Here is a 15,163-nt window from a genome sequence, read left to right as displayed (position 1 = left end):
GTTTATTTCAATCCATGTAAAACAAGTAGGCTGGTAAGGAGGTTTACTTTAATTCATGTAAAACAAGTTGGCTGGTAAGGAGGTTTACTTCAATCCATGTAAAACAAGTAGGCTGGTAAGCAGTGTTTACTTAATTCATGTAAAACAAGTAGGCTGGTAAGCAGTGTTTACTTACCCATGTAAAACAAGTAGGCTGGTAAGCAGTGTTTACTCAACCATGTAAAACAAGTAGGCTGGTATGAATGTTTACTTACTCATGTAAAACAAGTTGGCTGGTAAGCAGTGTTTACTCACATTCATGTAAAACAAGTAACCCTGGTAAGGAGTGTTTACTTACTCCATGTAAAACAAGTAGGCTGGTAAGGAGTGTTTACTTCAATCCATGTAAAACAAGTAGGCTGGTAAGCAGTGTTTACTTACCCATGTAAAACAAGTTGACTGGTAAGCAGTGTTTACTTACCCATGTAAAACAAGTTGGCTGGTAAGCAGTGTTTACTTACTCATGTAAAACAAGTAACCTGGTAAGGAGTGTTTACTTACCCATGTAAAACAAGTAGGCTGGTAAGGAATGCTTACTTACTCATGTAAAACAAGTAGGCTGGTAAGGAATGTTTACTTACTCATGTAAAACAAGTTACTGGTAATGAGGTTTACTCATCTCATGTAAAACAAGTAGGCTGGTAATGAATGTTTACTTCAATTCATGTAAAACAAGTAGGCTGGTAAGCAGTGTTTACTCAATCCATGTAAAACAAGTAGGCTGGTATGAATGTTTACTTCATCCATGTAAAACAAGTAGGCTGGTATGAATGTTTACTTCAATCCATGTAAAACAAGTAGGCTGGTATGAATGTTTACTTCACCCATGTAAAACAAGTAGGCTGGTATGAATGTTTACTTTATCCATGTAAAACAAGTAGGCTGGTAAGGAATGTTTACTTCACCCATGTAAAACAAGTAGGCTGGTATGAATGTTTACTTCAACCATGTAAAACAAGTAGGCTGGTATGAACGTTTACTTACCCATGTAAAACAAGTTACTGGTAAGGAGGTTTACTTACTTCATGTAAAACAAGTAGGCTGGTAAGGAGGTTTACTTCACCATGTAAAACAAGTAGGCTGGTATGAATGTTTACTCACCATGTAAAACAAGTAGGCTGGTAAGCAGTGTTTACTTCATCCATGTAAAACAAGCAGGCTGGTATGAATGTTTACTTCAATCCATGTAAAACAAGTAGGCTGGTAAGGAATGTTTACTTCAATCCATGTAAAACAAGTAGGCTGGTATGAATGTTTACTTCACCCATGTAAAACAAGTAGGCTGGTAAGGAATGTTTATTTCAACCCATGTAAAACAAGTAGGCTGGTATGAATGTTTACTTACCCATGTAAAACAAGTAGGCTGGTATGAATGTTTATTTCAACCCATGTAAAACAAGTAGGCTGGTATGAATGTTTACTTCATCCATGTAAAACAAGTAGGCTGGTATGAATGTTTACTTCACCATGTAAAACAAGTAGGCTGGTATGGTGTTTACTTACTCATGTAAAACAAGTAGGCTGGTATGAATGTTTACTTCATCCATGTAAAACAAGTAGGCTGGTAACAGTGTTTACTTCAATCCATGTAAAACAAGTAGGCTGGTAAGCAGTGTTTACTTCAATCCATGTAAAACAAGTAGGCTGGTATGAACGTTTACTTACCCATGTAAAACAAGTAGGCTGGTAATGAGTGTTTACTTAATTCATGTAAAACAAGTTGGCTGGTAAGGAGGTTTACTTCAATCCATGTAAAACAAGTAGGCTGGTAAGCAGTGTTTACTTAATCCATGTAAAACAAGTAGGCTGGTAAGCAGTGTTTACTTCAACCCATGTAAAACAAGTAGGCTGGTAAGCAGTGTTTATTTCAACCCATGTAAAACAAGTAGGCTGGTAAGGAATGTTTACTTCACTCATGTAAAACAAGTTGGCTGTTACAGTGTTTACTTTATTCATGTAAAACAAGTAGGCTGGTAAGGAGGTTTATTTACCCATGTAAAACAAGTAGGCTGGTAAGCAGTGTTTACTTACCCATGTAAAACAAGTAGGCTGGTAAGGAATGTTTACTTATTCATGTAAAACAAGTTACTGGTAAGCAGTGTTTACTTAATTCATGTAAAACAAGTAACCTGGTAAGGAGTGTTTACTTCATTCATGTAAAACAAGTAGGCTGGTAAGGAGGTTTACTTACCCATGTAAAACAAGTAGGCTGGTATGAACGTTTACTTCACCATGTAAAACAAGTAGGCTGGTAGGAATGTTTACTTACTCATGTAAAACAAGTTGGCTGGTAAGCAGTGTTTACTTACTCATGTAAAACAAGTAACCTGGTAGGAGTGTTTACTTATTCATGTAAAACAAGTAGGCTGGTAAGGAGGTTTATTTCACCCATGTAAAACAAGTAGGCTGGTAAGCAGTGTTTACTTACCCATGTAAAACAAGTAGGCTGGTAAGCAGTGTTTACTTCAATCCATGTAAAACAAGTAGGCTGGTAATGAACGCTTTACTTCACCCATGTAAAACAAGTAGGCTGGTAAGGAACGCTTACTTACCCATGTAAAACAAGTAGGCTGGTAAGCAGTGTTTACTTAATTCATGTAAAACAAGTAGGCTGGTAAGGAGTGTTTACTTCAATTCATGTAAAACAAGTAGGCTGGTATGAGTGTTTACTTCAACCCATGTAAAACAAGTAGGCTGGTAAGGAATGTTTACTTCAACTCATGTAAAACAAGTAGGCTGGTAAGCAGTGTTTACTTCATTCATGTAAAACAAGTAGGCTGGTAAGCAGTGTTTACTTATTCATGTAAAACAAGTAGGCTGGTATGAATGTTTACTTCAACCCATGTAAAACAAGTAGGCTGGTAAGGAATGTTTACTTACTCATGTAAAACAAGTAGGCTGGTAAGGAATGTTTACTTATATCATGTAAAACAAGTAGGCTGGTAAGGAATGTTTACTTATCCATGTAAAACAAGTAGGCTGGTAAGGAATGTTTACTTACTCATGTAAAACAAGTAGGCTGGTATGAATGTTTACTTACTCATGTAAAACAAGTAGGCTGGTATGAATGTTTACTTACTCATGTAAAACAAGTAGGCTGGTAAGGAATGTTTACTTACTCATGTAAAACAAGTAGGCTGGTAAGGAATGTTTACTTACCCATGTAAAACAAGTAGGCTGGTAAGGAATGTTTACTTACCCATGTAAAACAAGTAGGCTGGTAAGGAATGTTTACTTACCCATGTAAAACAAGTAGGCTGGTAAGGAATGTTTACTTACCCATGTAAAACAAGTAGGCTGGTAAGGAATGTTTACTTACTCATGTAAAACAATTAGGCTGGTAAGGAGTGTTTACTTACTCATGTAAAACAAGTAGGCTGGTAAGGAATGTTTACTTACTCATGTAAAACAAGTAGGCTGGTAAGGAATGCTTACTTACTCATGTAAAACAAGTAGGCTGGTAAGGAATGTTTACTTACTCATATAAAACAAGTAGGCTGGTAAGGAATGTTTACTTACTCATTTAAACTGCTACTAAAGTGTTTTAACGACTGTAGTGAATGGTCTATAAGGATAATTACATTGTGGAAATATGTTGGTAGAAATGAGTAGATGACAGGGAATATTTTATCTCATGAGTGGAAAACAGCTCACCTTAAAGCTTGGTCCTTTTTAAAGTAAATATTTTAATTAGGACAGAGAAAAGTGGTTCAGTGAAGAAAAACCTTTATTTTGATGTATAAAATAAGTGTTCAACTTTGAAACGAAACCTAGCAATTAGCATATTGTGTTGAAGATGTTTTAATTTGTTAAGACTGTATAGACATTAAACCTAATTATTCTCCTTGTATTTAAATAACAAGAACAGGTTTCCATTTGAGTTGTTAAACGTGTTCAATGTGTTATAATTTTCCATGTTTTTTACGGTAGTTTTGAAGACGATCGATCCAGTATTTTTACTGGAATGTATCGTGTGTTGTGTAGTAGTACGTTTTTTGTAAGTATTTATTTTTGTGAAATGATGGTAACAAATAAAATTTACATGGGTTAGAAGATTCTTTTCGTTACGTCTCAGTTTTCTATTTCAAAATAGTAGAAAATAATATGGTTAAACGTATTTATGAAGTAATCATCACATTTGAGTTTTGTTAAAATATTGGTTGATCTTAGGACTGTTAGTTTTCTGGTTTTCTACTGAAGTGGATACTGTCTCTGTTTTATCTCTAACTACCTTACACTTCAAGTACTTGGTGAACTGTTTCTGTAAAGACACTGTGGAATGACATGACGTGTAATATTCTTAGCACTTGCTTGCTTTGGCCTAGTCTTAAAACTAAAGGAGGACGTGGAATCACAGACCGAGTGGTACCATTTCCGCTTCCAAATGAACTTTTAACGGCGTCCGTTATGTTTTATTTCCGGTTTCTCTAGTCACACCGAGTATTATCTCTTCGCTGCATTCCGTGTGAGTGGATGCCTGGAAGATACGTATTGCGCATGTCTATGTGCAATCGCAGAATGTAATACAATAAACCGTATTGCGAACTTCGCAAAACATGCGTTCTAAACGATGTTTATTTTTAGGATTTATTGTAGCGTAATATTTTGAAGGATCAGATAAACAGATTTATTTAAATTCTTTTAGTTTTCATCTGTGAAGGTGTAAGGTATTTTCTCTCGCTCTTTGTTTTTAATGTTCCCTGAAAATCCTTCAAACCTCTGAGACATTATATCTGATGGAATTTTGATTAAATAAAAAAAAATTTTTTTCGCAAGATGTAGAAAGTTTGTTATCAGTGGGTCTGAAGACACTGTTTCCAGTCAGACAGTATTTTGATAAGATGTAGAAAGTTTGTTATCAGTGGGTCTGAAGATACTGTTTCCAGTCACACCGTATTTTGGTAACTACCTGCTATTCTGGGATTGTGTCCACGTGATTGAGGCTAGCGTGCTCTTCATTGGTTCTTTCTATGCAGTGTCTCTATGTCACTGATACTTTTCATTGGTACTTTCTATAAAACGTTAACACTGGGGCCGCAGCTGAGCCGAAGTGACTTTCAGCCGGGGACGTTACAACGTGATGGTTAATCCCACTTTTCGTTGGTAACAGAGTGGCCTAACAATTGGCGGTGGGTTGTGTTGCGTAGTTGCATTCCCTCTAGTTCATCATTACTAAATTAGGAATGGCTAATGTAGACAGCCCTCGAATAGCTTTGTGCGATTTTCCAAAAATGTGAAAAGCAAACCTTACCCGATAACTCCATATTTTGGTAAGCCATTGAGAGAACCTTGAAGGACTAACTCTCTTGTCTTGTTCTATATACCTTTCCAATGTAGACGTTGTTAAGTGAGTCTTGATGTCTTTAATAAAGTTCTGTTGTAAATTCGAGTCTTTAGTTGGTTCTTACACCAGGCAAATCCAATATGATTTTAGTCGGATACGTCATTTGACAGAACAGTTAACCAAAAGGACAACTAATGTGTTGTAACAGTTAACCAAAAGGACAACTAATGTGTTGTAACAGTTAAGCAAAAGGACAACTATTGTGTTGTAACAGTTAACCAAAACGACAACTATTATGTTGTAAGTTAACCAAAAGGACAAGTATTGTGTTGTAACAGTTTACCAAAAGGACAACCAATGTGTTGTAACAGTTAACCAAAAGGACAACTAATGTGTTGTAACAGTTAACCAAAAGGGCAACTATTGTGTTGTAACAGTTAACCAAAACGACAACTAATGTGTTGTAACAGTTTACCAAAACGACAACCATTCTGTTGTAACAGTTTACCAAAACGACAACTATTCTGTTGTAACAATTAACCAAAACGACAACTATTGTGTTGTAACGGTTAACCAAAACGACAACTATTGTGTTGTAACGGTTAACCAAAACGACAACTATTGTGTTGTAACAGTTAACCAAAAGGGCAACTATTGTGTTGTAACAGTTAACCAAAAGGGCAACTATTGTGTTGTAACGGTTAACCAAAACGACAACTAATGTGTTGTAACAGTTAACCAAAATGACAACTATTGTGTTGTAATGTAAATTATTCTTGAATTGAGATTTTCTAGTTAAATTCAAACTTCTGTTAATTTTCAGTATTACTGATATTTCGAACAAAACTAGTGGGTTTCCTAGGTAGGCGAGGCAGAGGACACCAAAATCCAGGGCTAGATCCCCGTGGTGGCTTTGTTATATTGCAGAAAAACCTGGTAGTATATGAGATAACTGATGTGATTTCCTTAAATTATTCGGTTCTGGTTTACATCCAAACTCGCTTCTTTGTGGATTCCTATACGTGATGAGGAAAGTTATGTTATTTCAGTTTATCTCCTCTGGGATCTGAACATCCACCCACATGTTTGCCGTACATGGTGACCCGTGAAGAGGAGGAGAGGATCCTGGTGGTTGAGGGGTCCAACCCTAACACACCACTTTGGCCTTGAATTCCAGTCGACAGGTGGCCCCACTTGGGTCAATCGGCGGGTCCACTTGGGCTAGGGTCAACCAAGTACCAGTGTTGGATGTTTTCAACAGGTGTTGTGGATGGTGGTGTTTGGGTATAATAGTCACGAAACACTGATATTGCTACAGTGTCCTTGTTTGGGATTGTAGTGCGTCCCCTCGTTGGACTCCATGGTGGGTGAGGTCAGTGGGCACTGAAACATTCTTTCTTTATTGTGGATCCTCCAAATAAAAACTTAAATAAAATATTGAAAAAAACAGTCCATAGGTAAACGACCACGTCTTCAAGATTCTGAGCAACAATCTTCGACATCTTTAACACCTGTACATCATTTTCTTATATTACATTATCTTTCAGACAAAACTGTAGGGCAGTTTTTCATTCAGAAGGGACTAGAGGGACTTGCTGGCTCTCCAGAGTCCGTAAAGAAGCTTCGCTTTGGTGACATATTGATGGAAACATCCGCATTTCAACACAGTGAACTCCTCTTGCATTCAAAGGCGATTGGGGACATACCTATTGAGGTTACACCTCATGCTACTTTGAATTCATCACGATGAGTTATTGTTGAGAGGGATTTGAAGAACATCCCAGAGTCTGAGTTTCTCGCTAATTTTTCCACCCAAGGAGTTTCTGCAGTGAGGCACATCTCCACTAGTAAAGATAGAATTATGATACTGACCAATGCCCTCATTCTGATATTTACGTCACCACGTCCACCTGCCATCATCAAGGCAGGTTATCTTAATTGCAAGGTATACATTCCAAACCCTCTCAGATGTTTCCATTGTCAGCGGTTCGGTAACTCGAAGACATTATGTCGTGGTTCCTACTTTCGTTCTTGCCCTAAATGGTTGGAAGAAAAAGAGGTGCAGCATTTGAAAATTATTAAAACATTATCCTGAGACTCGAAAATTGCTGTCCATCACTTCATCTCGGACATATACTGCTGCACTTTGTTCCGCTACTATAGTGGGAGTGCAAACAGATCTCTCTGTGCCTTCAAAAGAATCGTTCTCAAACCAAATGAAAAGTCTTTTGATCTCCATGGTTAAAAAGGTTGATGGATCGACTTCTACACCCATCTTTGTCCTTTACATACATTCCAACAAACCCCAAGATCCAATTCCTTTGGTTCTGGGTACAGACATTTTCTTTGATACATCTTCTTGATATTTTTGTATCTTCTTCTTTGTATTGATATTTTTGGACATTGAGAAGGTTTATGATTCAACATGGAGGTATAGCATTTTGTGAGATTTCCATATATATGGGTCACGTGGCCATTTGTCCATTTTTATTAATTTTTTTTAATGGACAGGCAATTACAAATTAGGGAGTCCCTCAGGGCTGTGTTTTGAGTATCACACTGAAATTTTCAGTATAAAGATTAATGCCATTACTGAACAACTTCCTCTCACTGTTGCAAACGGGCTCTATGTCGGCGACATTCACATCTCATGTCAGTCGTCGAACATGAGGTATATTGAGCGGCAGCTACAGACTGCCCTCAATTGTTTACTGAAGTGGACCACACCAAACGGCTTTAACTTCTCTCTCTCTATAACCGTTTGCATGCACTTTTGGTAAAGTTGTACTGCATGTGGTCCCTGACACAAAGTTCTTGGGGCTTATCTTTGACCGTAAGCTGACCTTTATACCACACATCAAGCAACTACGGGTCAAATGTACAAGAGCACTGAACATTCTCCATGTCCTCTTTACCACTACTTGGAGAGCGGATCGATGTTTGATGCTAAAGATATATCGTGCTCTTATTCAATCGAAACTAGACTATGGATCACTGGTCTATGGCTCTGCCAGGATTTCGGCCTTAAAGATGCTGGACTCCATTCATCATTAAGGACTCTGGCTCTTCACCGTGACTTTTCGCACTTTCTCACTTCAGAGCTAATACATAGAGCCTCATGAACCTTCCTTGCACCTCTCATGTTTCCAACTGTCTTTTCTGTATGCTTCAAAACTTCATTCCTTACCAAAGCATCCCACCTGGGGTTGTGTTTTCTTTCCTCAGTGGGCCATATTTTTTCAGAACAGACAATCTGCCATTGCTCCTTTTGGCCTTCGTATCCAGGTACAATTGGATGAATTGGGTCTGTCCTTGGATAGCATTGCAGAATCCACTGGTCAGCACATCCCACCATGGCTTCTTACAGTCTTCAAATGTGATCTATCTTTAAGTCATCTGAGAAAAGCAGACATTTCTGATTGGAAATACTGTCTGCTATTTGCTGAACATCTTTGGAACCATCCTTCCATTCCTATTTATACAGATGGTTCGAAATCAGGTTACTGTGTGGGCTCTGCCATGGTTTGTTGTGGTTCGGTGGTTGCATGCAGAATCCCCTCTACAGTTTCTGTGTTCACTGCTGAACTGTATGCCATTTCTCTTGCCCTGGATCACATACAAGCTAAGCAGTATTCAAACTGCACTACTTATACTGACTCCCTTAGTTCTCTACTGGCTCTGGAGTCGCTTCACATTGGCTCACACCCTGTTCTCGCTGATATTCAAAACCAACTGGACCATTTCTCTTTAACATCTACTTCTATTCAGTTTGTCTGGATGCCAGGCCACATTGATATTCGCGGGAACGAGCTCGCAGACACGGCAGCTAAATCTATCTGCTCTGGCACCGCTGTGCCTGTCCCATACATGGACTATGGTCCTGTATTCAAGTCTTGGCTCCGTGCCAGCTGGCAGTCGACTTGGAGTAAGCAACATGAAAATAAGCTTTTTCAAATAAAACCCTATATTGACTTCGGCCATCTTGCTTGATAAGGATTGGAAAGATGAAGTTGTTCTAATTAGACTATTCATTGGTTACAGTTTTTTAACTTATGGTTTTCTTTTATCTGGAACTGATGCACCAGTGTGTTGTCTGTGTAACACTCAGGTCACAATAAACCACATTTTACTTTCTTGTCATCGTTACAACTGTCAACGACTGCACCATTTTAAACATGTTCTGTTCCACGGTTTATTCATAACGTTAGACAGTGTTATTGGTGATGGTAACACTGTGTCCACCTTGGTAATGTTTCTAGTTTTCTAATGACCATTAATATTTTTAATGCTATTTAAGTTTTTTTAATTTATACATCAGACCTTTATTAATGTGATTCCCTTTTAAGAATCAAAGTTCATCTAGTTCGATTTGAAATTAGAAAATGGCCGTAAAGTCAAATAACACGACACCAGGACTGGAAAGGCCAACTTCGGATGACTAATGGTTTTTGAACTTAGTCTTCATGCTGAGTTATGATAATTACAATTATGTTGCAGAAAGTCCTTTACAACTTGTATTACTGTAGTTTTTATCTTACAGCTGTAGACCAGATGTAAACATTGGTTTTAATGGTATTTCTTAAAACTTTGTTTTGTTTTATCTTAATTTCCTTTTATTAATTTTACTTAAATTGTAACTTTTTACCAGATGTTTGGCACAGATAGCCAAGCTGCTTTGTGCCATAAAACACCACACCAACCAACTACGTCTAAACGCGGTTATGAACAGAGCCCTCCGAGTTTATTTTTTCAAAAGTGTTGTTGTTGCACCTCAATCGTTTTGCAGCGACACCTCTGTGATACAATGGGCTATTTGTGCTGCACCTACCACGGGTATCGAAACCAGGTTTTTAGCATCACAAGCCTTCATTCTTACAACCGATCCACGGTTTTGAACTTGGCTTTGTTACATACAACAACCTTTTGTACTGTTTTGTTTTCACTTCTTCACCTCTCATATTTCAGTTTTAAAATGTTGCTTTCACGATTTTCAGGAACCTAGAAATAAAATTTACAATCACAACAGATGGAAACAAAAACTTCCATTCTCGGATCGGCTGTTGTTTCCATTTTAATGTCATATATATATTAAGTATTTATTCCCTGTAGTCTCCTTTTAAACATATAAATTTCCTCCCCTCAAACTAACTTCCTGCCACCCCTCTCCCTGTTTAATATCACCATCCATCTTCTCTTGAGAACTTCCAAATGTTTCCCGGTTTTCTTCTCCTCTGGGATCGGAGCTGTCTGGTTTAGTGTCGAATACTCTTCATTTCTATTTAATTTGTTGATGGCTTAGTTCTGTCTGAAAGAAGTTTGGAGCTGTGGGACACAAGAAGAAAGATAAACAAAACGAAGGATTGAGAAACGCTTTTAACTGATCAAAAAACAGAAACGTTGAAAACCATACACGTAATTTGTCTCGAGATTGTTTTTTCCGATTTCCTAGTGTTACGTTTAAAAGTGATTAACATGGCGTTCGTTTGAGTACTTTACGACCTTAGAACTACCGAGATATCTATAAGTTTCGTTTTGTTATTGTATTCACTTCAGTGATAAGAATGTGACCGAAATTTACCAAATTAGAGTAGTATCCCTGACCCTGTATAGAGCATAGTGCAGATATTCCATGTTATAATTAGAGTTGTATCCATGTCCCTGCATAGAGCATAGTGCAGATATTCCATGTTATAATTAGAGTTGTATCCATGTCCCTGCATAGAGCATAGTGCAGATATTACATGTTGTAATTAGAGTTGTATCCCTGACCCTGTATAGAGCATAGTGCAGATATTCCATGTTATAATTAGAGTTGTATCCATGTCCCTGCATAGAGCATAGTGCAGATATTACATGTTGTAATTAGAGTTGTATCCCTGACCCTGTATAGAGCATAGTGCAGATATTCCATGTTATAATTAGTTGTATCCCTGTCCCTGCATAGAGCATAGTGCAGATATTCCATGTTATAATTAGAGTTGTATCCCTGACCCTGTATAGAGCATAGTGCAGATATTCCATGTTATAATTAGTTGTATCCCTGTCCCTGTATAGAGCATAGTGCAGATATTCCATGTTATAATTTTGCGTTTAAACAACACACACACACATACAGAGAAACATAAAGTCGTTGTCTAATACCTCTTAAATAATATTAAAGTGCATCTTTAAAAATGAAAACGCTCGTTGCGCCACCTGTATAAGGTTATTTATTGTAACCAACCGATCTGTTATATCACCAATTCTTAATTTTTGTCTGCCTGGAAAACGTGTTTACCAATTTGTAACTATGGAAACGCGATGCGTCTCTAAGCCTTTCTATACATATTAAGGTTCTAAATGACACTATAGTTGGATTTATAGCTGCAGATTATCGGTGTCTGAAGAGCACCATGTAAATAGAACATATTAATGTTCGAACAGGGGTTGTCTTTGTCTCCAGTTTCCGCATGATTTGCCATGTGAAACTACCAAACTGTACAGTTATTAAACTTACCCCCACTAAATGTCGTGTATATCCTATGTTATAACAACGTCATCGTTCGTTCACATTAACCTTGGCTAGGACTGAACTACAACATTTCTAATGTTATTCTGTTGTTGTGACCGTGGTTATACGACAGATCACATTAACTTTGGCTAGGACTGAACTACAACATTTCTAATGTTATTCTGTTGTTGTGACCGTGGTTATACGACAGATCACATTAACCTTGGCTAGGACTGAACTACAACATTTCTAATGTTATTCTGTTGTTGTGACCGTGGTTATACGACAGATCACATTAACCTTGGCTAGGACTGAACTACAACATTTCTAATGTTATTCTGTTGTTGTGACCGTGGTTATACGACAGTTATAGTTTAAGTGTCCACACTATTTAACAAGTTGTCACCTTTTCCCTACCTCCCGTAATCGAGAGGTAAATCTGAATGCTTATGACTAGTAAGTGAGGTGATGAGGACAACACGGATAGCCAGTTGTCATCTTCAGTTTTAATAATAAGTTAACGTGTGAGATAAGAGGTCATGTGGATTTAAATACAACAGTCCCTAGTTTTGGACTATTGAACAGATGGAAAATAACCAATTAGTACCATCCTTTGTCACAAGGTTCATAAAAACTGTCACTCCTATAACAGCTATCACACCTGAAATCACGGAACATCTTCAGCGGCATTACTTTGATGTGCAGCGCAACGTGAAAAATATTAGGCCTCGCTCGACTACTCTTTAATAATTAGCGAGTTAGTGACTGAATAAACAATCGTAGATAGGTGGCGTTATGTGTGTGTTACTTATATTAAACTTCTTTTAAATATAATAATTATTTATTTATTTTTAAAGAAAAATATAATATGTTGCAGGAAGTATGTGGTAGGTCTCTTTGAATTATCTGAATAAATTTAATGTTTCTGAGTATTAGAAGTAATAATGATAGATGTCACTTTAGGTTGCCACCTGCATTATCTTTACCACTTTTAAGTTTCCTAAAATTTCAACTTGTAAGGAAACCTATCAAAATTGCAGAATTGAGTACATTGTATTGAAAAGGATTTGAAACCTTACTTCGTCGTTAAAGACCACGTCATCATGTCCAGTAATTTTGTATCTGACGCCCTGACGACGTACTTTCAATTGTATAATAGTTCCTCTGTAAAGTTGTGTAAAAAGCATACCATTCTTCCCTGCAGGCTTTAAATAATCCACGTAGCATACAATGACGGTAGTTTACCAGTAACCGTTTCAGCTGTTGTCCTAAATCACATATAAAAAAAAATGTGTACGTTTGTCGCGACGTGGAAAAACATGAATTTTCTTTTCATGCTCCACGTGCTTGAGATATGCAAATGTTGAACAGATAGATATGTTGTGGAAGCAGTTTGTGTACACGTGACTTCTAAATAAGTCGATTTTCTTGATTATTTTGCGCCTTGTTGTCGAAGTTCGTGTTTGAGTTTTTGCTAATGACATATATTTGTGGTTGCTCGTGTGGCACGACTTTTTGCAGGTCGCTTTATTAGTGGGCTTGGTTCTCCAAGATGATCTATATTTCTTTGATTTATAATGGCATTAAGTGCAAGGGAAATTCTTAATTCCCGATATGTTTCTAACTTTATGTTGGATGAGAAAGGGCTATTGCACACCTTTTCCGCAATCGATCGATTTTCGGATGACATCACACTACCTAAAAAATGTCAAACGAACAAAATGTAGGTTTGATACACGGCGTTCTTGTATCGGCTGTAGTGTCACGTGACTCGGTGATTTTCCTATTCAAAACCAATTTGATATAACATACTCAACCTCTCATGTAGTTCTAAGCCTAAGTAATGTGCAGTTTGTTTAATTACCTCAGAGTTTGAGTATATACTTTTTTTTTACCTAATTAAATATATACGAATCTGTGGACTTGTACCGCAAAACACTAGCTTTCGATATCCGATGGAGGGCACAGCACAGGAAGCCATTTGTGTGTAGCTTTGTACTTAATTTCAAACAATTAACCAAACCCATATGTAGGAAACTCCATCAGAAACGTCAGTTTGATAATTTAAAATAAACGGCGTACGTGTAGAACTTTAACATGTAGATACAATTTACAGCATCTGTAGGTGGCGCTTCCGCGTTGGCCATGATATCAAACCAAGGACAGGTGATCAGTCCACCTCCACCACCAGGAGCAGTGCCATCTAATGACGGAATATATTCCATGAGCATGAACAGTAGTGACTCCTACAAGTCTGTGCCCTCAGTGGAAGCTAGTATCCAATCACAGGTGAGAATAAAACTGGTCTACGTTACTAACATAGGTCAAAAGATGACCTTTAACCCCATTTAAACTACTTACACAGATCATAAGATGACCTTTAACCACTTATAAAAACGATAACAGGACACATGCTGAACTTGCTACGGCATTCTTCTTATAGAAGTAAATATTAAAATTCATCACTGTTTACACTTACAATCCTAACGTTGGATTCCACATTGTGGATACATAACATAGCTGACATACTATTCACCATTTTGTACGTTCTTTCACTCGGAAGCGTACGTTAGTTTCATTTTACTCAGTTATAGTTAAGAGGAACAGTTTTAAAATTATGTCGTAACTTTGAAACTTCAGTATTCAATTGAATAAATAATTTTTTTAATAAATCGTTAACTTTATGCTGTTGGTATGTTATAAGAGTGACTGTCAGTCCATTAGTATGGATCGTGAGTGGATCTCCTAACTGGCTACCTTCAGTAAACAAGAGTTGGGGAAACAGTTAACAACGAGAAACTAAAAATATAACTGAAACAACATAACTTCAAGTTGGGCTGAGGTGATTCACTTAATGTTAGTAACTGGGTCAGTTTATCAAAACTTGATAAAAACAAATGTTAGTAACTGGGTCAGTTTATCAAAACTTGATAAGAACAAATGTTAGTAACTGGGTCAGTTTATCAAAACTTGATAAAAACAAATGTTAGTAACTGGGTCAGTTTATCAAAACTTGAGAAGAACAAATGTTAGTAACTGGGTCAGTTTATCAAAACTTGAGAAGAACAAATGTTAGTAATTGGGTCAGTTTATCAAAACTTGATAAGAACAAATGTTAGTAACTGGGTCAGTTTATCAAAACTTGAGAAGAACAAATGTTAGTAACTGGGTCAGTTTATCAAAAGTTGATAAGAACAAATGTTAGTAACTGAGTCAGTTTATCAAAACTTGAGAAGAACAAATGTTAGTAACTGGGTCAGTTTATCAAAAGTTGATAAGAACAAATGTTAGTAACTGAGTCAGTTTATCAAAACTTGATAAAAACAAATGTTAGTAACTGAGTCAGTTTA

The 15,163-nt window shown here is 37.1% G+C and overlaps 1 protein-coding gene across 5 annotated transcripts in view; it reads left to right on the top strand.

Moving 5' to 3' along the window:
• The window catches only part of LOC143247839 (homeobox protein extradenticle-like), a 127,249-nt gene that overhangs the window by 93,298 nt on the left and 18,788 nt on the right, over positions 1-15,163 (top strand). For 4 of the 5 annotated variants that reach the window (XM_076496365.1, XM_076496366.1, XM_076496364.1 and 1 more), the window contains exon 6: positions 13,930-14,102. The exons of the other annotated variant lie outside the window; for it this stretch is intronic. In XM_076496365.1, the coding sequence (XP_076352480.1) occupies positions 13,930-14,102 (173 nt within the window). The remainder of the gene's footprint in view (positions 1-13,929; positions 14,103-15,163) is intronic. 5 annotated transcript variants of the gene reach the window in all.

This window comes from Tachypleus tridentatus, chromosome 3, assembly GCF_004210375.1.
Source record: "Tachypleus tridentatus isolate NWPU-2018 chromosome 3, ASM421037v1, whole genome shotgun sequence".
NCBI classification, from domain to species: Eukaryota; Metazoa; Arthropoda; class Merostomata; order Xiphosura; family Limulidae; genus Tachypleus; species Tachypleus tridentatus.
The sequence above is the reverse complement of the archived record's forward strand: the minus strand, read 5'-3'. Positions and strand labels throughout refer to the sequence as shown.